Source organism: Genypterus blacodes, unplaced genomic scaffold (assembly GCF_046128005.1).
Source record: "Genypterus blacodes isolate CSIRO-AG114 ecotype Tasmania unplaced genomic scaffold, CSIRO-AGI_Gbla_v1 ptg000028l_1, whole genome shotgun sequence".
Lineage (NCBI taxonomy): Eukaryota > Metazoa > Chordata > Actinopteri > Ophidiiformes > Ophidiidae > Genypterus > Genypterus blacodes.
Window position 1 is genome coordinate 1,592,501 of NW_027466841.1, and position 22,311 is coordinate 1,614,811.

A 22,311-nucleotide genomic window follows, 5' to 3' on the forward strand; every position below is an offset into this window, starting at 1 on the left:
GACATATTTCTCATTAGAATAAGGTGTGAGTGAGTCTAGTGCTTATAAAGTCAATGGAACCTCATGAATAATAACGTCATCATTTTGGAAGGTGAGAAATCTGTTCATCCATCTCTCAGTAGGAGGAGTTTGTGTGTGCGTGTGTGTGTGTGTCTAATTGATATAAACAGCTGCAGTAATTAAAAGCGCCTATCGGTCCAAGTGTGTGTGATACTGACTGGTTTAACTCCAGGTCCAGAGTGAAGCTTTGTCCGAACGCCTCCACCTGGAAGCAGCTCTGAGCCAAGTGGACGAGCTGCAGAGTGAAACACACAGCGACACGTTCAGACTTCAGGCTTTGATTCATACAACTGTAATAAAACAATTCTGGTTATTGTGTCGCCCCAACTCCAAGCCATGAAGTCATTTTCTTAATGTGCCATGAATAATTCAACGGGATCGATGTGTGTGTGTGTGAGTGTGTGTGTGTATGTGTGTGTGTGCTCTAAAAGCATCTCAGCAGCTGAAACCTTATGATTGATAAAGACTTTATTGAGCTGCCCACATTTCCAGCAGGCCTGACTGCAGACAGCTTTGGTCTGTTTGTTTTTTTTCCAGAGCTAAGCTGGAGGGCTGGTGGTACAAATGGATCAATGAGGACCGATACAAAGAGGAAAAGGAGGCGGAGAAAAGGTTTATGACCCGTCTCCATTCACTCATATCGTGCCAACAAGACGCAAAAAAGGGGGGGAGTGAAGACACAACGGTGCTGCCAAAGAAGCTCAGCCTGGACTTTCACAATAAAATCATCACAAGCTGAGATTTATCACCACACACACACACACACACACACACACACACACACACACACACACACACACACACACACACACACACACACACACACACACACACACACACACACACACACACACACACACACACACACACACACACACACACACACACACACACACACACACACGTTTCCCCAGCCTTTCATAGCTTCACTTTGAGGAGTGCTGTGGTTGTGTGGGAGCAGTCCTGACTACCGTTACTATATTTGCCATAGAAGTGGAGATGAGAGTGTGTGTGTGTGTGTGTGTGTGTGTGACTGTGGCTCTTCATCTCTGAGCTACATCCATATTCCTCCCTTCAAAACAAGCAGCTGATGTCATCAAACTCTAGATATGAACGTATATCAACGCACGTGTTTGGGTTGATTTGTTGTTTTGCAGCGTCGCACAAAGCGTTCAGTACTTAGTGGGATTGGGAGGGAGGGGGAGCCTCCTGTCACATCCTGGTGTGGAACCAGGGGCACATTAGTGGAATTGCAGTAAAGTAACAAACCGGACTAGACTGAGTATATTGGGCTCTTGTTCCCACTATTACACCAGTAAGACTTGGTATTGTTCAAATAATACAAAAGCTCAACTAGTCATTCTAATACGCTTACATACTCATAATATAACACACACACACACAGATACAGAGTGTAAACCAGGGACATCTGACAGCACGTCCACTTGGATTTGAGAGATGTCTTACATTAATTGTTTTGATTTTTGATTTTATTTTTGATTGTATTTCCTCCAGGGACAATGATGTTCATCTGTCAGCAACTACAGCATTCAAACATAAGAGTCTGATGTGTGGGAAGGGCCTAGAGTCCTCCCTCATTATGTCAGAGACAGAGAGAGAGGGAGCGAGAGCGAGAGAGAGAGATGAGTGCTGGAGACTCTTGGCCCATGCAGCACTTCTCACACAGTTTAATAATTGATGGGGACATACTTCAACACACCACTGAATAATGGAGAGCAGCCGGATAATCGGACGTGATGTCTGAATATTTCAGCAGGAGCAAAGGTCTGTCGTGTGGCAATAAGACAGAGGAAACACACACACACACACGCGAACTACAGGTTGTGTCTCTGGACTTCAAACGTCTCATACTGAAATCCTAAGCAGAGAAGTTGTTTCTGGAGCTTGCATCAGGAGTAGCAGGCATTACGGTGCAATAATGGAGCTGGAGAGCAACAGCCACGTCTCCTGCAGGAGCCTGCAGGAGCCTGTTGTTGTCTCCATCTCCTGGGTGCATTAGCTCACTGTGGACATTTAAAGGACTTCCTCTGAATAAGTGGGTCAAAATCCCCGGCAGCACAAAACTGCTGCAAGCCACCATCCTGCGCTGCTGCCCCCCCATGTAGCTGGGCTGCCTGAGCGCCGTGTGTGCGCGCGTGTGTGTGTGTGTGAGGGCTGAGCTGATTTACAGACAGTGAGTCCGAGGCTCCATCAACAGAAGAACAGCCTGTCATAGCGTTAGCACAGTGCAGTCATGCCTGTATTATATATGTCCACACGCCACTGCTGCAAAGCCACACGCCTGTTTAAAAACGTCTTCATGGCGTGATTTTAAAATGGTTTACCTCGCTTATACGACTGTGAACCACCATTTAAAACAGCTTTATGACAATTACATCATACTGTCTGGTATACTTACTTTTTCAATCAAGTGACACTGATTCTAGCTCCACTTTCTGAACTAATTTAGCCAAAGGGAACCCAGGAAACCCTGAGCTGGGCCCTGGGGGGTGAAGGAGGTCACCCTGAGCCTGCACCTACCGAAGCGTCCCCGCTGCCGTTCTTCACCCTGGTATCCAAGAAGCCGTGAGCCACCTCCTCCTCCGACTCCATCTGCTGCAGCAGCCGCTTGGGGTAGGCCACCTCGGTCGCCGCGTCCCCGCCGTCCCGCGGCCCCGCCGGGTCCAACCAGTCTCGAGAGCCGCCATCCTGCACGGGGCTCCTGTCCACACCTGTGAGCGGACACACACACACAGGACACACACACACAGCGCAGGGGGACAGTTTCAAGAGGATTTAGCAGTTTATGGACTTTAAGGAGCCACAATTACAAATGATTTTCCCAAGCAGATAGTTTGGTGACCTAATTTATCACAGTGACCAGTTAACAGTTCTTCCTCAGTGATTGACCCAATTTATTCCAGTGAGCTGCTGGATTCAGGTGTGATTCTGTTTGAATGGTAAACATGAATGGACTGATAAGCCGTGTTGCATAGGCTGCATTGACTCGCACACACACACACACACACACACACACACACACACACTTGACCTTTAACTTCAAATCTAACAGATCTTGGCTGAAGTTGCCTGTTTTGTGTCAGATGCAGCTCGGATGAAGCACAGCCGGAGAGGGTTTATGGGTAAACTGGACATAAGGGCGATGAGGCTGCGACTGAAATGTGTCGATGCAGCAAATCTCCCTGCATCGGGGGGCGATTTGGCACCGATGTTCCCCCCCTATCTACGATCAAGAAAAGTGCTGGTGCAAGAAGGGAAAATGAGAAAGCAAAGAGGGGAAGGAAAAGGCTGATCCCCCTTTTGCTCCTCTTCCTCTTCCTCCCTCTCTGTCTCTTACCTGAGACTGCAAGCCTCTCGCCCACTGCAGCAAAGACCATGAAGCACCACACCGCCAGCATGATCCTCACATATTCCCCGGGATTAGAACATCGAGAGCCGCGACATTAACACGAACCCAGCCGATGGCGCGGAGAGAAGGAAGAAGAAGAGGAGGAAGAAGACGGAACGACAACACGACCCGCGCAGGAACAGACGACGGAGGATCCAGAGTGGATGTTGCTACACATCTGACGGTGCGGAGCCGCGTCCTCTCATCTCTCTCTCCCCCCTCAGCTGCAACAAGCAGCGCCGCAACGGAGAGCCGGAATTTGCATATCAAGAGAGATGAAAAATGAAACAGCTGTAGGCCTGTAGGTGATCAATACAGGCCGATAGACTGATCAGAAAGGGGGTGTGGGGCTGTGGAGGAGACGGAGGTGGAGGGGAGGGAGGCGCAGCATGGATGTGTGTGTGTATATGTGTGTGTGGATGCGTATGTGGATGGCGCCGCGTCCAGATCTGCGGTATGCGGAAACGAAGGACGGGAAGAGGCGAGGAGAGTTGCGTCGGGTCTGCGGAGACGAGGACACGTGGGACCAGGGGACCCTCCCTCAAAACAGGAGCAGCCTCCTCCTCCTCTTCCTCCTGCCGTTGCCATGCAGCTCTTCTACGCAGGGAGGGGGCGGGGCAGCAGCGTCAGGCCGGCCGGAGGAGAGGTGCCATGAGCGGGCAGGATGCAGGGATCATAACGGCTCATTCAGTTTTCCATCCGTACGCGGGTTGTGAATGGCGGTGAAAGCTGTGGCACTGGGTGGTGAAAAAGCCGGCAGAGGGATGAAGGTGCGTCCACAGATCCGAGGGACACTGAGGGCTGGACACACCATCATCATCACCACCATCATCACCATCACTAATAAAGCCTCCACTTCTATTGTGCTCCTGCAGTGATATACTATAACGTCTCTCCGTCCAATCTGCTGTCCTGTCATCTTGTCTCTGTAAGACAAATGCAGCAATATGGAACAGACCATCACTGATCATATAGTGTCTTAATACACACACACACACACACACACACACACACACACACACACACACACACACACACAAGGGTGGCAGAATACTTGCAAATGAGACTGAAATGTGTCTTTTCAGTGAACTTGTGTGTCTCCTTGGTCTCCAGCTGGGGCCTTTCCGTGCCACAGTTTGCACCTTCTCCCCAAGGTGTCCTAAGGGTGCTGCTGCTTAAGTGAAACTCATAACTTGTCGTCTGCAGGCTTGAGCGCACTCGCTGTCATAGGCTCCCGTCCCGCCGTGACCTCGTAAAGAACAGGAGATTGGAAACAATAGATCTGATTTTAAGCTTTTTCAGCACTTTCTGTAATTGGATCTTCAGGGAATATCAAGGCTTTGTTCCCCGCACAGTGGACATTTCTACACGTGTAGCAGGAAAAAGCACAGGTGGATGCAACTAATAACATAAATCACGACTCCTGTTCCCCTGAGCCCTTGGCACTGAACTCCGGCCACCTGGACACCACGGGGTCGCAGCAGTGGCAGCTACTTTGACGCGTGGCCGCAGGAAAGGCACAGGTGCGAGCGATGTCATTAGTGTGTAGGTAAGCCGGCGCTGCAAACGAGGAACAAGCAGGTGTGATCAGTGTGGGAGACATTCTATTCTGGACATTAATTGCATCTCCTCCTTTATTTCTCCCGCAGTCGTTTCTGAGAGGAAGACGAAACACTGTAGAACGAATATGCAACCAAGGAAACAGTCAAATATACAACAACATTAATGTCCACCGACGTGCAGGACTGTGTGTGCGTGCTGCATGAAGTTACGTGGATTTCTGACGCAGCTTGTAATCAATCGACTGGCTTCTTTCTGGGAACCATGAATGTAGATCAATGCGAGGGTGGAAGTGGGGAGCGGCGGTCCACTGCGCACGCCGCTGTGACCTGTGAGGTTGCTTTAGTTGATGCAGTTAAAGTCACCCAGCTGCACATTCCCACTAATGGAGGCACGTTTTGCTCTGTCAGCCCCCTTCTGAATATTTCATCAGACCCCCTTTAGAGGCAGTGAGGAGGAGGAAGGAGGAGGAAGCATGAAAAACAACCAGGCTCCCCAAAAAACACCAGGGAGACTCAGATAAGTCCATTTAACAGTTGGAATTTAATTCCCTAAGATGATTTATACACACTGTGGTTCAAGAGGAGTCATGCTGGTGTAATAAAAAATAGAAATATTCCTCTTCTAAATCTCAGAACAGCTTGGTTTTTAATGCTGGAATTAACAATGAATGCCTGAAAAAAAATCTCCCTTCACTGCTGTTTCAATCTAGAGGCAAATAGAGGGACATAGAAGGTGAATGTGTTCGGCTCTATAGAGCTGCCGGTGGTTCTGACAGCACACTGCACTGGAGTCGCAATGACATCACACAAGAAAAATCCAGCACTTCCATCCACCGTCCGTCTGTCTCTCTGTCCACTTACAGCTGAGACGTACAACAATGTCCTCTCAGCTGGGCGTCTCTGAGATGAATCCCTGTATTCTAAAATGGAGATGAAAGCTGCAGCATCTGAGGCGGTGCAAAATGATTGAGATGATCAATATGGACCGTTCATCTCCAGTGATTCTCATATGTAAACCTGATGGTCCTGAGGTGTTTACAGTTATGGATGGAGATGTCCAAAACATACATGAATAGCTCCTCATGTATGCAGAGGGTGTGTGTTGAACCCTCCAGCTCACACAGCCTGGTGTGATAGAGAGAGACACACTACCCTCTGCTGTGCAACCAGCTGCATCACAGCTACTGGAGAACATAAAACACAAAGTGGAGCCGCATCAAGTCCAATCAAATGAAATCAATGCATCTGAACAACAATGTACGGTAATATCTCCATGAGACACATCTATGTTTGTCTTACATGAAGTGTTATCAGACTGAATACAGCGGAGTGATTGTGTGACAATATACTGCAACAGGGATCTTAAGCTGTGTTATTGTTTTGTATTTTCTGTTGTTTGTGTGATTCCTCTGCTGTGCTCTCTTACAGGCACACCCCTGACCTCTGACCCCTGACTCCTCCTCATATTTCTGGTACTTACCGCACTATAGCGACATGTCCAGACTTGCCTGAATGTGCCGTCGCATTACTTTGAGCTCAGCAGATCCTTAGGGGAGGTAATTAGGTTAATGAGTTTCAGCTTCGGGTCTTCGCCCCCATCACTGCATGGGACCCGGCGACGCTAATTAACAATCAATCGCAGCGCCTGTGTGTGCAGAGGTTATAAGACGGGCCGGAGACGCGGCGGCTCCCCATTACACAGGAGAAGTGACTTACTACGACGTCTAACGGATAAAGATGAACGGCGTCCCCAGCGTGAACGCGGCCGGTGGCGTCCGAACGCAGCTGTTCAACTGCACCCATGCGGAGTGCGGAGCGACTTTCACCCGCCAGTGGCGCCTGAAGGAGCATGAGACGGTGCACACAGGAGCGGTGAGGCGCCGATTGAACATTTAACACCGACATAGAAACACTTTTAAACAACTTAATATCTAAAACTGACTTGATTTTTACATTTGAATCACCCTTAGCGTCCGCATCTGTGCCCGTTTACCGATTGCGGTCGTCGTTTCTCACGCAAGTCGCACCTGAGCCGCCACAAGCTGCAGCACAGCGCTGTCAAACATTTCAAGTGAGTCTCCTTCACTCTTTAACAGCACAATCTAATGTCATTCTAATGTCATTCTCTCTATTCTGGTTTGGTTCAGATGCAAACTGGCGACCTGCATGAAGACTTTCTTCAGTGCGAGCAAACTGAAGCGCCACATGCGTTACTCTCACGCAGACAAGAACAAGTACTTCAAGGTGTGTTGCATGCACGAACCCGATGTATCCACCAGGGGGCGCCAAACCACCGCGTTCTAACTCCCCACGCGTCCAGTTGAGTTTTTTTTAAAGCCCCGTGTGTCATGTTGTTGTGCACTTCCATGTTTGTCCTCCTCGCAGTGCCCTCAGCCCCACTGCGCGCTGACCTTCAAGAAGCGGAGGCTCTTCAAGCTGCACCTGCTGAAACACGGCATGGCGGCAAACTTCAAGTAAGTGGAATAGCGTTTATGTCAAATGTCAAAGTATACAAACATGAACCCTGAGCAAAGCCAGTTGACCCCTTTAATCATGTGATCGACGACGGCCTTAATGATCCTGGTGATGTCTTTTTTGCACCTGTGCCTGATGGGGACTCGTAGATGTGGGACGGAGGGATGTGGCGCCGTGTTCGACTCTCACGTCGCTCGTAAAGCCCATGAGAAAAAGCACACAGGTTGGTCCATTTCAGCCTCAGGAGGCGTTCCTTTCATCTTCCTGCCTTGCAACATTCTGGAGGTTGTGGTGCATTTGCAAGCAATCTTTTTCTTGCAGTGAAGACCTTGATTTCTTTCCCACCACTTGGGGAAATATTATTGATATGCATGCTGGGTTTGTTTCCTCAGAGCGGCTGGTAGTGACTGTATATCTGCTGCTGCACTCAATAACCTGTTTCTTTGATCGCTGCAGGTTATCGCTGCCCTCACGCCAACTGCCAAGTATTTGAACACACCTGGGGAAAACTGCAGAAGCACGTCGCCAAACACCCAGGTAAGATTCCTCCCCCTGTGCTACAAAACCATGCCTCCATCTGTCATAATTTAGAAGAAAACCCATTGCAGAATGCGTCAATGTCAATTCTGTCATTCAAATGTTTCAGCCAGCTTCACCTGCCAAGTGTGCAAGAAGGTGTTTAAGAAGGCGGACGCCCTGCGGAGACACAAACACACACACGCTTTGCATAAGCCTGTGTTGGTTTGTCCCAGAGACGACTGCCAGGCTTACTTCTCCACAACCTTCAACCTGCAGCACCACATCCGCAAGGTGCACCTGGACCTCCTCAAATACAGATGCTCCTTCCCTGATTGCTCACGCATGTTCGCTATGCGGGTACATTAACATGTCATGTGCTCAACACATTTAAAGTTATTTATCATAAACTGAAAACTCACTAGTTGAGTCCAGTGAGTGAATGTCATTGAGGCTTAAATGGTCCTACAGGAGAGTATGACCCGACACCTGGTACGCCATGACCCAAGCGCCAGCATTCTGAAGGTGAGTCTGATGCTTTCAGTGTCCCACAGTGCAAATATGAGCTAGACACCACTGAGCTGAAGCTATCTGGCCTCCGTATTGATTTTTGGAAACCCTTCAAACAGCTTTTCACCTGATGAAAGCTGGTTCATCTGCGCTAAAGGCCAACTTGAGGGGGAACAGTCGGGCTGCAGGGGTGCGCGTTTTGATTTGCTGTCCGAGTGTATCAGCTGGCTGCTGTGTAGGAAATAGTTTGACAGGTTTATCAACCATCAAAGGTTGTTGTGTTCCAGACCTGAATGCTGAATTGTTTCGCTTGTTCTTTTAGAAGAAGCGTCAGCGGCCCAAGAAGTCCTGGCAGAAGCGCATAGACGGGCACAAGCACCCCCGGGTGGAGGAGGACCTGCAGCGCCTCTTTGCCATGCGCTTTCGCATCTCCCGACGTGCCAAAGTGGAGACCGACCTCACGGGCCTCTTCAACGAACGCAAGATTCCCCACTATGTTGACCCAGAAGTCAACTTACGCAACCTGTTTGTCCACAGGCGGCCTCGGCCTCGACCTGCGGAGGAAAAGCCGTTGGTCCCACTGCTTAAAGTTTAGACAAACTAACGTGCGTGTAAAGCAGCTGTGCATTCTGACTGTTTAGGTTCCTCTCCAGCTTTGGAACTTTTGAGAGCTAATTTGAGTTTATGAAGAATATGGAAAGAGGGTCTCCTTGGTTGATGAGCCTGAATGTAGCTGCGCCTACATTAAAATATTGGTTTGTTTTGAATGTTAAAGTATCTGAATCTTGAAACTTGGATGTGGTTGCCAAACTTTTTCAGAACTTGTAAATTTAAGTTTTTATTGCAACGGTAAAAGAGAAATTTGTTGACCCAATAAAATCTGTTCCAATTTACTGAGTTGTCGGCTCATGTTCCCAAACGTGCCGAGTGTTGCTCAGCTGCTGCTCCACCTACATTAATGTGCTCTTATTCACTTTGCAGGGCGCTCCAGTCTCTGTGGAGCTCTAAATGGCCGTCCCTTTGGCCAGTGTGTGTGTCTTTGTGGCTTGACATTTGCCGAACATGTTGGAAGTTCATTGAATATGAACAAAGAATTGCACGAGTGAGAGATGAGTCACGGAAAACGCAACACGTCGGGGGCGGATGAGATCTGGAACACGAGCGCAATTCAGCTGTCACAATATACTAGACTGAGGTTGAAGATGTTGCCGTGTTGATTTAGGGACTTGAAACATTTGCGCTCCATACACTTTCATTCTATTCGGCCACAAAGTGAAGGAGTTTTAATAGAATCTTTTCGAATAGAATGTTAAATAAATTAGAAATGGATCAATGCTACATAATGCACTAGAAGCACTAGGTGGACGACAGGTTATGAAACATTTGTTGAAGGCTTTCAGTCTAAATGAGTTCATTCTGAATCCCAAGGTCTCGCTTTGAATCCCATTAATGTTGTATGTGATCTGAAGAGCGAGTTGCTGCAGCACAAAGCAGCTCGCTCAGTCAGCAGTCACTTTATTAGCCACATGAATCCAGTAAAGCACCCTTTGGTTTGTTCCATGCTTATCTAATGAAAGTGGGCACAGAAGACATGTTGACAAAACCACAATCTTGACTTGAAAGGTGGATGCGGGGAAAACTAGCAATTGAAGTGTTGGCGATTGCATATAACTTGTATTATTATTCACTTACAAGTCGGCAACAGTAGAAAATTGAAAAATAGAGTGCAGGTTAAAAAATGAAAGCTGTCATAACAAAAGCTTTCCTGTGTGTTGTATTCTTTCCTTTGAGCGCCTAGTGAGAGCGAGCGGGCCACTTTCCCATGCAACACTCCAATAGCAGCTCTTCGACTTTGGACGCCGTCATTACCGCTGCGTTTCCGTCTGCTGAAGGTCATTCCCTAGCGGCTTTCCTGCTTCCCCATGATTTATTCTTCTTTCATGTCGTCCCAAACATATTTCCACAAACCTGCAGTGCAATACTGAATATTCTGTTCCTTTGAAAAATAATAAACCCAAATAGAACCCCAAACTAATTACACTTACAAAAGAACTAAACCGCATTAAGAGAAGCCGTACGTGTCCTTGCAGTAAAAGCTAAAGTGATTTGCATTCGTGACGGTGTGCAGTAATAAAAGCCTCCAACGTTGTGGTTTAGGGGCAAATTAGTGCCTCATCCTGCTTTGTAGTTCGACTCAGAGAAACGCTGGCGCCCTGCGAGTGGGGACTTTGAAAGGATTGGTCCTGTTTCTATGGAGACGCCACACGGTAAACAAGCCGGTAGTCGCTCCTAAATGTTGTCGATCTTTGTTCCCGCATCCTTCCTTTTCGTGTCAGGGGGGTATTCAGCCACTGACGCGCCATGCACTTGTTAGCAGGTGTGTGAAGTCCTCAAGTGTTCTGCCAGTGCCCAGTTGCGAATTGTTTTCCACTAGTGACCCACATGTGACGAGTCCCTGAAGAGTGATGATGCAGAGCCGTGTCACACTGCTGTGGAACATCACAAGTGTTTAACCGCACCCACACCTTCGTCTTTAGCTCCATGGAAAGGCCACAGCAATTATCCACATAGTGTGTGTGTGTGTGTGTGTGTGTGACCTTTGCAGTAACATGCTGCGCTGGATTTTTGCAATATGTGCAACGTACAGGAGTGTGAAGAAGGGAGGGAGAGAGGTTAGGTTCGGGTGGAGGAGCAATATTTCCCTCACAGCAAGGACGGCAGTGGGAGGCTGGAGGCGCTCTTTCTATATTAATCATGGATTGTTTGATTACATCGAAGGCAAAGGCAGCAAACAGAAGGGATGGCGAATGGATTTTCATTTTGTAGTTTCTTCCTGATATCTGCCTTGTAAACAGCAGGCAGAGTGCTTGGTCATGGATACCAGAGGACTTTCAATCATCTTACAGAGCTACAGAGGCGAAGATGACGTGGATAGAAAAAAGGGAAATTTCATCCTTTGTTCTGTGCAGATGAAGAATGTAAAACGTCTTCAGCATCCTTGAGTCGAGCGCTCCAGACTGACTCGACAACCGCTCCTGGCGACTTTGTGTGTTTGTTTCATCTGTGAGATCCAAGCTTCTGAGCCCTGAATGTATAGGATAGATTGATTCATATAGCTGAACTCTCCCCTCCCTCGTCTCCATATTCTCTCTTTCTTCAGGCCCCAGAATTCCAAGCGAGATCCCAGGGTTCCTCCCCCAAGTGTTTTTTTCTTTCCACGTCATTCCATCCGTAATAAACGATGGTGAGCCTGATGTGGTCTATTCTGGTGAAGCGCTGGCTAAATATAAGATATCAAGCGCTGGCAGATCATGAGTGAATAGTTTGATATCCAAAGCAGAGGATAAACTCAAAGTGCAGAACATGTCACCAGGCAATTTCACATCTCAGTAGCTTTTAATATTACTGAACGACGGCAGCGCGTTTCAATCGAAATTGTCGTGACATTCAACATCACCTCACTCGCCGCTGTCAAGGAGACTGTTTTTTTTTGGGTGACAAATCATTCCTGTTCAGGATTTGTGTTCCTACAGATTTTTGGTTTGAATTATGACGAATCTGCCAGGCGGAGGAACGAGACTCTGCTTCTTCTTCTTCCCCCTGTAGCCCGAATTTAACATAAAAAGAGGAGAAACTGGTTCTGTTTACATAAATCTTACTTCTACAGCTTTAATTGCAGCTGGTGCGCTTTCTCCCGGCATGGTTGCGGCCCACTTAAGAGCCAAGAAACTCCATTAAGAGTATTTAATCACCTTGATTCCGTTGTTGAATCAAGTTGATGCGGACTCTGCGGCTGGCCTCTTCACAGATAAAATGATGGCAATCTACCAGGCGCAAGTGCTTCCTGAGTGGTTCTGACAAAGTGAACAAGCGCCGTAGCTCGGTCGCTTCCTCCACCTCTGCATTACAAAACAAAAAAGGTTGTGTCACATGGAGTTCTATTCTCTCTAATCATCGTCTTTACTCCGTCGACCTGATCAGAGAGTCTTCATTATATGTCTGAGGCTGTGTTGTTGTTGTTGTTGTGTTAGACGGCGTCATTCTGTCACACGTTCTCTTTATTTTGTCCAGCCGCCACATTACATAACGTAATTCCCCATCAGCCTCAGAGGGACCGTGGGATTGAGAAGCCCGCATCCTGCTTTCTCCCAGTATGTCGTTTGCAGAGCACACAAGGCGACAAGAGAACAAAAAAGAGCCACTCACAGAAGATTGCCCGAGAAAGATGTTACATCAGAAAATCCATAAAAACGGCGATAAATTGAAGTAGGTTAACCATGCAGCCTTCATGCCTGATTTAGCCTGATTCCTTAAGAATAGCTGACCCAAAAGCGTCCCCACCCCTTTCATTCCTTCCCCATGGCCCTGTTTGGAAGGCGCTGGAACAAAACCAGACGTACGTGCCGTCTAAAATGGCTGGATTAATAAAGAACAACAGTAAGAGCCGCGAGCACAGGTGCAGAAAAACAGCACAGCGCCGCCTCAACTGTGCAAGCAAGGCAGCGTTCTGTGTGTGTGAGGAGGCATCAACCGCTGTGAGAGACAGTGGGCTTTTCGATTTCTACAAAGGTGGTTAACCTGGTGGGAGATAATAAACCCAGATTGTTATCATGGTTTCTACTCTGGGGTTTATGTTTGGAGGCGCTAACGTGGAAATCACTGGAACACACTGAATGTTGGGCTTTCTACCGCCACGGGAAAACAAATAATTGAGCTTTTAATTAGTCTGAGCTCAGGGAGGCGGATGGCAGATGCTGGGTTTAAATTCACACAGAATTGAACACAGAAACGGGAAAGAAATCTTATGTTGGAAAGACTTTTGCTGCCTGTAGGAAAACTTAAATGTCACATATGAATGATGTATGAATGATGTATGTTTCAGACCAGAGGGACCAGCATCACTCGCTAACAAACGTGTCATCTTACTCTTTGTGGTGAAACATTCTTCCTGGCTTCAGAGTTCTACAGCTGATGACTAGCTTGACCTTACTTGACACCCACAACTCACCAGCTGATCTTTCCAGTCGTCCTCCCTGATCTTTGGGCGTATTTAGCTCAACTGGAGGGTTCTTAAGTAATCATGTGTTTGCCTCTTGTCTCACTTGACCTTTGCTCTGGATGATTGCGCTCCTCTACCCCTGCTTCAACAGTCAGAGAGCAGATTTGTTTTCTACCTTTAAGCACGCCTCCCAATCACTTCACTACCAATTACTCAATACTGTACGATAATGTGTCGTACTGAAGCCTCACATGTACGTCGCTTTGGGTAAAAGCGTCTGCTAAATGACTAATTGTGAATGTAATAATGATCGGTGCTGCAGCGAGGCTTGGTAGGTTCACGATGACAGCTGAGATGAGTTTGCCCCCCTAAATACATTCATCTGCTTCACAAAACTGTCTATCTAAGCAGGAGATCTCCGTATCTAGGAAACTGGAGCAGGTACAGCTGGGACATGTGAAAGTCACCCAAAGGAGTCAGATGGATTGCGTTGGTTTCAGCATTCCATGTCTTTTCTGTTCAGCTGCTCCACTGATTCATTTGCTTTATTGTCTAGGACATATGTTCTATTAATCTGCTGCTGGGTGTGACAGAGGGGATGTTGGACCTTATTCTTCCCCCCTTCCTGTATATCTCACCCACTTACCATAAGGCTGTTTTTCATGATCATTAAATGCTGTCAGATCATTCATCAGCGCTCTCCTTTGTCCCTCTGCTATTTGTCTTCATGGTCTTTGTCTTCTGCCTCACTAGCCGAGGTCAATTCCACGGGGGAAAAATTGAATTAGCAACTTTTCCGACGCTTCCATTGTCTGCATCTGATTTTCTAAAACTCAATCCTTCCTCTTTCCTCTCTCTTCGAACATTGGATGTGAACCCATGAAGAGGGCGCGGTAAGGTGAGCCCATATCTCCGTCTCGGTCATCGCAGTGACAGCAGCTATTTATCATTTTGAGTAACAAATGGCTTTGCGCCTGGGTGTGGAGCGTGTGTGTGTGTGTGTGCAGCAGGTTGCACCAGCACCAGATAAAAGCGAAGCTGAATTAGAATGAGGCTTCAACTGGTTGACAACAGATTGATGGCGTACGTTATGTCATTCGCTATCTGTGGCAAACTGGGATTTGCTCTTAATACACTGTAGTCATGAACGCCAGGACTCTGGAAATGAAACACTGCATGATTTATTTTGGTATGTTTGAAGTATCAGAGTCATTTCAATCAGATTAGATGAGACGGTGGCTGGTCTGTGACGCCTGAGATGGGCCCTGATTAGCACAGATGACAATTAAGGGTTGATTACATTTCCCTATGTAGACACTCTGAGCACAGCGTTTCCCTTATTCCCTCATATTCACCGGGTTTACCGCTCAATTAATCAAACTTGATGACTTCCAATATTTGTTTTGTACTTGGAACGAGAGCCAGTAATTAAAGGTGTTCAGAGCAAGCAATCAAATCTGACAGCTACCTTGTTTTACAAGCATTGAAAGTGTCCTAATGACCGACCCAAAACTCTGCAGATTATTATCATTCATCAAGTCTGTCACATAGAGAGAACTTAATTAAATAGACCTCCATATCTCTACCCAGGTCTTTTATTTTTAATAGTTGAAATGTGTGTGTGTGTGTGTGTGTATTGTTGGGTGTGTGTGCATTCTTGCATCTTGCATCCGTGTGGAAGGAGTAGCAGGAGCAGGAACTGATGGATCTGAACCTGCCAGATAATCACTCCAATGGAAGATGCTCACAGAGCAGCGGGTGTGTTTCCTCTAAAAGTGTAAACAGATCTTGAACGATTAGCTCATAAAACCTTAGGGGTCCCTGCTCGGTGGTTTGATCATGAGATGAAAGTGCAACACATCCCTCATGTTTACTTTGACTTGAACTAATTTAAATGGTAACTGTTCGTATTACATTCCCGCTGCTTATGTTGGAAACTTTTCACACTGCTTACATATTGCATAGACAGAAACACAAACAGTAGCTGGAATAACAGAGTGAAAATTAAATGAAAAACAAAGAAAAGAGCTGTTAAACATCAAGCAGGCGCAGGTTTGGGCAGCAAACATCACGCCAAAGCAGATAATATAATTTAATATAATATAATAAATCCTATTATTGGCTCCCAGATGCCATCATTCCAACAATGGTTACAATGATATTAACCTTCCTGTTTAATATTTCAGGTGGGAAATCTTTCATGTGCATTAGTGAGACTGTTTTTCTGATCCCTGTGGGGAAATCAGCTGGTTGGAGCAGAAAAACAAGAACACTATTACCACAGGAGCAAATTAATGTCAAAGAATGGAAACCAAAACAAGACTGAAATAATAATGCAGGAACAAATACAATTAACTCCGAAACATGTCAAACACAAAGACCATCAGCTCAGATCGCTTCAGTTTCAATGTTCCCATCTTGAATTGAGTACTGATCCTCATTTCAGAGGCACGCTGGGCTCCAATGGGGAATACACAGGAAAGTAATATATTTAAAATCCCTCCTAAAATTTCAGGAAATTAAAGTTGAGTTAAATCTTGGCTGCTCTGTCTGCATATCAAGTGACACAGCAGGGGGCCAAACTCCAAGGTTAAGAAACTTTGCCTGATGTTACTACAAAAATGGGAAAGTATGAGGTTAGATGAGTGACAACAGAATGTCCTGGAGCATTGGGGGCATACGTGTGTGCGTGCGTGCGTGTGTACGTGCGCGTGTTTGTGTGTAAGACTTCAGATTGAGATTCAGATTGTGTGGCACAGATTGTTTTTCACTCTCACTTTCATTCCATCTATCTGCTGACTAAAGTAAAGGTCAACTGTGTAGAGAGAAGGATGACGTGAGTGTTCATTAGAGCAGCTTGTCTGTGTGTGTGTGTGTGTGTGTGTGTGTGTATGTGTGTGTGTGTGTGCTACAGGATCCAGAATCCAGCTCATACAACAGCTCAACACTACAAGCAGCACCTCTGGCTGTGAACGTGTGCAAAAACAGAAGCGTAAGAGTGAAGTTTTATGAGCTCAGTGGGGACGAAGCTCATGTAACAGAGCCAATCATACAACGTTTGCGTGTGTGTGTGTGTGTGTGCGGCAGTTTGCAGGGTCACATTTGACTTTAATTAGAGGGAGAATATGTTAAACAAATTTGGGGTAATCACCGGATCATGGGAGCGCGGCGACCATGATCGTCTACCTCTAATCAAGGCTGATCAAGGGCAGAACACGCCGGGCGAGCCGCCGCCTGCACCAGCCGCCGCCTGCACGAGCCAGTGAGGAAGAGTGATGAGTCAGTGTGTTCAGATCATCAGCCCCCGTTCTGAATGCTGTATCACACAAACACACACACACACACACACACACACACACGCACACACACACACGCACACACACACACACGCACACACACACACACACACACACACACACGTACACACACACACACACACACACACACGTACACACACACACACACGCACACACACACACCACTATCTCTGCCTTTAGAGCAGGTCCAACCTGCCACAAAGACCCTCAGAGATCAGACAGTCACGTCTCGAGACCTTGCAGCTGCTGTTGACAGCGAAGGAGATGAGTTCGTCCTCGTAGAAGAACATCCTGCAGAAAACGCTCTAAGTCCTTCTAATGAAAAAGCTTTTATCTTAATTAAAAACAAACATGCCGGTTTGTTTCTGATCTTTTGGAAAATGGATCTTTGATGCTTCATTTGTAATCTCACTCAGATGGAATAAACAGGGATTATTTCCTGGCCTGACTTTCAACCGCAAGCACGTGGCAACAGAGCATCCCAGCCAGAAGCATAAAAAGTGACCCTCTGTGTCGCTCTGTCACTCAGCATAGCTCTGTATTGCAGCAATGAGTGAGATTTAAGATACAGAGATAGAATACATCTCTGCTCCATTCAGGGCAGGTTTGTTTCTTCTATCGCAGTTTATTTTCAGACTGTGTGGCGCATCATGTCTCCAGGCTCGTCGCTGTCTGTGTCTTTGTGTGTGTGCGTGTGTGTGTTCCTGTATCTTATTTTCTAAGGGTGGGTGGGTGCAGTGTTTGTCTCTCTTCCATGAACACTTTGCTCTCTGCACAAAACAGAGATTGTAAACAAGAATAGTTTGTACACAAATAAAGAAATGCATAATAACCTCCGCCTTCCTCCTTCCTGTGCCATCTGTCCCCCCGTCTTTCCTTTGTGACAGCTTTATTAATGACTTTCTGCCTCTATTTCTGTCTCTCCGTCTTCCCACCCTACATATGTATTTGTGTGTGAATGTGAATGAGATGCCAAAGTCAGTGTAACGCAGCACGCTGGCATCTACCGTGCAGAGAGTGTAATGCTGTGTTACTCTCGCTGGAGGAATTATTCTTCATGCTCCCCTCAGCATCAGTGACACGTCTGTGCGGATTCAGAAGCAACATGTCATTACCGGCTTTTCTAAGACTTCATTCATTTCACCAATATTTGTTTTGTTCATGGAATCTTTCCAACGTCTGGTTTTGTCAAATGGCCTTCATACACACGAAGGCCGTTTGACTATGTACGAAATGACATACCACCTTCGAGGCGTGTGTGTGTGTGTGTGTGTGTGTGTTAGGGTTGGATGGGCAAGGTTGAATAATTTACAATGTGTTAAAATCAATCATTTACAGCACAAGTGGAATTAATTTTCTGTAAGTGTATTACCCATAAGTAATGTTGCAATTTCATTTATTTCTTAATTTGGTAAAACATGCAGCTCTTAATCAGAAAAAAGAATAATTTAATGATATCAACGACCTCCAAACCAAAGAGGAGGAAGAGGAGAGCGACATCACATAAAATGCAGCTTGTAATGACAGTGATGCCACCTAGAGTCTGTCTGGGGCTTTTGTATTGTTTGAGAATCTGAACATGGACGGTTGGATGTTCAGGATGAGAGCAGACGAACCCTGTGGCCCTGAGCACCCCTCCACCCCCTCAGCATCCCCCGCCATCCCACCCCCTCACCCGGACAGGCTAGAGACTGCAGGCAGGGTCCCTAACCATAGCTTGAGGGGCACCTAAGAAGGTCAGCGGGTGCAATAATAACAGTGGGCCACATTCTTGAATAATGACAGTGGACATTTTATTATACAAAAGCACAAACAGCCCCTGCGGCGTTTGGCCAGGTATGACTCTCTGCCAGATTTCAGAAACGAGAACATTTACACCGGGCCTTTATTGTCTCTCTCCGCTCGTTTTGTATCTTCGAAAGTCGACGTTATAGCCAAGCTGAGCCCGAGAGCCCAGCAGAAACAAGCTGTATTAATAGGCAATTTCACACTTAGTGGATCCCCCGCAACATCTCCATTTTTTCTCCGTAATCCAATCAGGTGGGGCGAGTGTTGATCGAGTCTCCTTAAAATAGATTTAATCACACGTAATGTCAAAACAGACGCAAGAGGGAAAGAGGATGAACTGTCTCTGTGGTGTAACCCGACACCAGACTGACGCAAGAAAGAGACACAAGCTGACACCAAAGTGTTCAGGAGGGAAGATTGAGTGAGACAGCGAGGGCGCTGGTGAAGGTTCTGTGCGACTCGATCCTAAGTGAGAAGAGAGCCGAGAGCACAGCCAGAGAAATGGAAGGCGAGAGGTGGGACTGTTCAGCAAAGCTCCACCGTGCTGCCAAAGTTCCGTCAGCTCGTCGTGCTCTGAATCACAGCAGATGGGCAGAGCTGTCAAGTGTAAAAGGAGTTATGTAGCAGTGGTATGCAGAGGTACGTACTTAGCTGCTTCACCGACCGACTGCACCTCCCCGTCAAGCTAAGACTCATACAGACCCACTTGAGGACAAATCAGCTCTCCGGCACATAATAGGTCGCCGAGCGTAACACGGAGCCTTTCTTATTAGTACTGATCGTCTGCAAGTGTCTCCTACTGCCGCCAAGAGCTCTTCAACATGAAAGAGAGTTGCAACACGCGAGATTTCCACTTCAAAAGGCGAAGCGACGGAGATTCCTCTCTCAAGGAGGAGAAGGCGGAGGTGGAGGCAGAAGCGCCGCTACAGGCCAAGCTAACGGCTAACGCACATCAACACTCGCTCTCATTAAAAACACAAGACTCCTCGCCAATTTCACCATCGACAGGCTCGATCTGCTCTCTGTATCTGAAAGTTAAGATGGTGTTTGAAGGAGTCTGGAACTTTAAAATCAATTCTAAAGAGCCACGAAAGAGTTAGAAACTACAAGATGGCAGCATGTGGCATGTGATGCTGTACAACAATCCATCTGTTTGAAACCAAATTCAGTCATTTTATTGTGAAAACACGTCGGAGAAGGGACTTAACCTGAACACACACTGGACAACACATTCATTCACCTTCAGTCCCTGTTTGGAGTCATTTTACACATTTAATGACCAATATGTGCATCTGCTTTCATTCTGCCTGTGTTCTAGTTTGACTGAGTGAACTGCTCGGTGTGTGTAACGTCTCCTGTAGCTGTGTGAGCTCTCAAGTATGATTGGAGTATTATTTCTGAGCACTGTGTGTTGGTGGGTGGTAGGTGGCACATTAAATAATACACGTATGAAACTGAAACGGGCCATTAAAATGGTCATTTTTCTCCAAGCTTTCTCTCTCTCTCTATCTTGGGGCCAATTAGGCTGAGATGATAATTACGACACATTGAGCTGCATTAACCCACTGAGTGAGAACGTGTCTATTCTTGGTATGTTCAGAGGAAAGAAATGGATTGTTTTTCCATAAATCACCAGAAAGTAAATGTGAACAAATAACAAGAAACCACATTCACAGCAATTAACGATAAATGGGAATGTGTGTGTGCGTGTGTGTCAACCTCCCAGCTGGCACACAGTTGGCATGTTTGATCCAAGTCATCATATAAATTCACTGTTGTCATAAATGCAGTTTCACACATTCAGTCGACAACTTTACAGCCCAGCAGTGTGCAGGAATAATTTGAGTGTAGCATCAATATATTTCAGCCATTATCAGCACCGGCAGGAACAGAACTGAATAGTCAAACTGAATAAATGTGAATCTGAATGAATCAGAACTTTGACCCTGAGCAAACTGTGACACAACAAAACAACTTTGGTTGACAGTTAGCTGGCTGAGTTAGCTTACAGCGCCTGAGGGAAGGCTTCACTCCCCCACAAATACACACCAAAATGGGGCCTGTGCTCATAAAAACCTGCTTTGATGAATCATTTTTAATTCCTCTAACTTTTAATAGCACTGATTTACTTTTTTATTTGAGCTTTGTTGTATTTAGTTGTCATTTCTAGAGAGTAAACACAAATGGTTGTAATATATGTTGTCAATCAGCGTGTAGGGGCGGGGCTTATTGAATATCAAGCGCTGATTGGTCCATTCAGTTTCCATTGCGGGACATGTAGGGGCGGGGCTTACAGAATATTGGTTCATTCTGTTTCTATTGTGTGGCCAAAAGTATGTGGACACAAACAGATAACATGAAATGGCCAATAATCTTATCTTATCTTATCTTATCTTATCTTATCTATGCAGCCATGTTCCAAACTCTTCGGGAGGCAGGTGATTTTGTAACGTCGTGTATCTAATATCTAATTTAACTATTGAATGGATATGACTTATAAAACAATCATACAAGATGAACATGAACATAAGAACAGAAACTGTTAAGTAAAGATATTTTATTGAGGTATGTGCCAACATATGACTCTGAACCCGGGACACAACCAAACAGATAACTTACACTGGCTCATAGACGTGAACATGTGATGCTACAGGAAACTAGGCACAATATAGGATGGCACTGACTGTTTATATGGACAAAATTGTGACTCCAGTCCAGTTATTAGCTTTGTTACAGGCTTTCTCCAGGTTTCCTATATTGTTCATATCTCCCAGCGTTCCCACATTAGATACAAACCAACCGATCATCATTGACTACAACAGCATTTACTATGAAGGACAAACCTCAACTAAAATGAATACTATGATACAAAATAAATACAGTGGAATAACATGAAGAAACATCTATTCGTCACAGTCTCTAAAACCTTTCACAGACATTGAAATGCAGACTAAAGAAGAATCTCTGCGCTGAAGCAATTCAGTTTGTGCGTCGCCTCCCAGGAGCCATCGTGTTCTCAGATGGATGATGCAATCCACCGATCGATCAAAGTCCAAATCAGTCCAAACGGTATAACAACACAGAGGAAAACATGCCTTCATTTTGTTGCCAAAAATGACCATTCACATCAATAACACAGGACGAGACGCGGCAACGGTAACTGTAGACGGGAGATGACAGGCTGACGTTTGATCAATGGCGTCTGGAGCACTCACGGGCGGCAGCACTACCTGCGCATGCACACTGACTCATAACGCTTGGACGCCCGTGTCACTGCTCTCTCCTCCGCTCTGGTTTTTCTGGAGTCCTTTGTCTGAGGCTGTCTGCGAGACTGTGACTCGCTGTCACACTCACAGATCCTAATTGTGTTGTTGCTCTTACAACAGACCGGCTCCAGCTTCTCGCTTCCCTGCTGGTAAAAACACTCACAAGTGTGTGTGTGTGTTTAAAGTCCTGTTGCCACCACCTCTGCAGCTCTTTCAGTCGCCCTCTTTGTCTCACACATGCTCTCCCTCAAACGTGAAAAACTGGAAAACAAGGCCACAACTCCTGCAACTGGAAGATGGCGACATGTTGGTTTTGTTGCTAAGTGGCGTTGACGACTCTATATTCCCTCGTCACTCTCTCACTTTTGTTGCCCCTGTGAGTCATTTCTCTCATATTTGTTTGAAGCGG

General features: G+C 46.3%; 2 protein-coding genes across 2 annotated transcripts in view; one reads left to right on the forward strand and one right to left on the reverse strand.

Annotated features, from left to right (window-relative positions):
- LOC142993565 (disintegrin and metalloproteinase domain-containing protein 11-like) overlaps positions 1 to 3,684 on the reverse strand; it is a 15,629-nt gene extending 11,945 nt beyond the window's left edge. The window contains exons 1-3 of the mRNA XM_076144349.1: positions 3,419 to 3,684; positions 2,602 to 2,792; positions 219 to 295 (exon numbers count right to left, since the gene is read on the reverse strand). Of these exons, the coding sequence (XP_076000464.1) occupies positions 219 to 295; positions 2,602 to 2,792; positions 3,419 to 3,479 (329 nt within the window). The 5' untranslated portion in view covers positions 3,480 to 3,684. The remainder of the gene's footprint in view (positions 1 to 218; positions 296 to 2,601; positions 2,793 to 3,418) is intronic.
- A 2,860-nt stretch (positions 3,685 to 6,544) lies between these two features.
- Positions 6,545 to 9,397, forward strand: 42sp43 (P43 5S RNA-binding protein). The gene is made up of 9 exons (XM_076144248.1): positions 6,545 to 6,903; positions 7,002 to 7,102; positions 7,179 to 7,275; positions 7,417 to 7,505; positions 7,656 to 7,729; positions 7,963 to 8,043; positions 8,153 to 8,382; positions 8,494 to 8,547; positions 8,855 to 9,397. Exons 1-9 carry the CDS (start codon positions 6,769 to 6,771, stop codon positions 9,125 to 9,127), a joined length of 1,134 nt encoding a protein of 377 aa, XP_076000363.1. The 5' UTR covers positions 6,545 to 6,768; the 3' UTR covers positions 9,128 to 9,397.
- Positions 9,398 to 22,311: the final 12,914 nt, after the last annotated feature.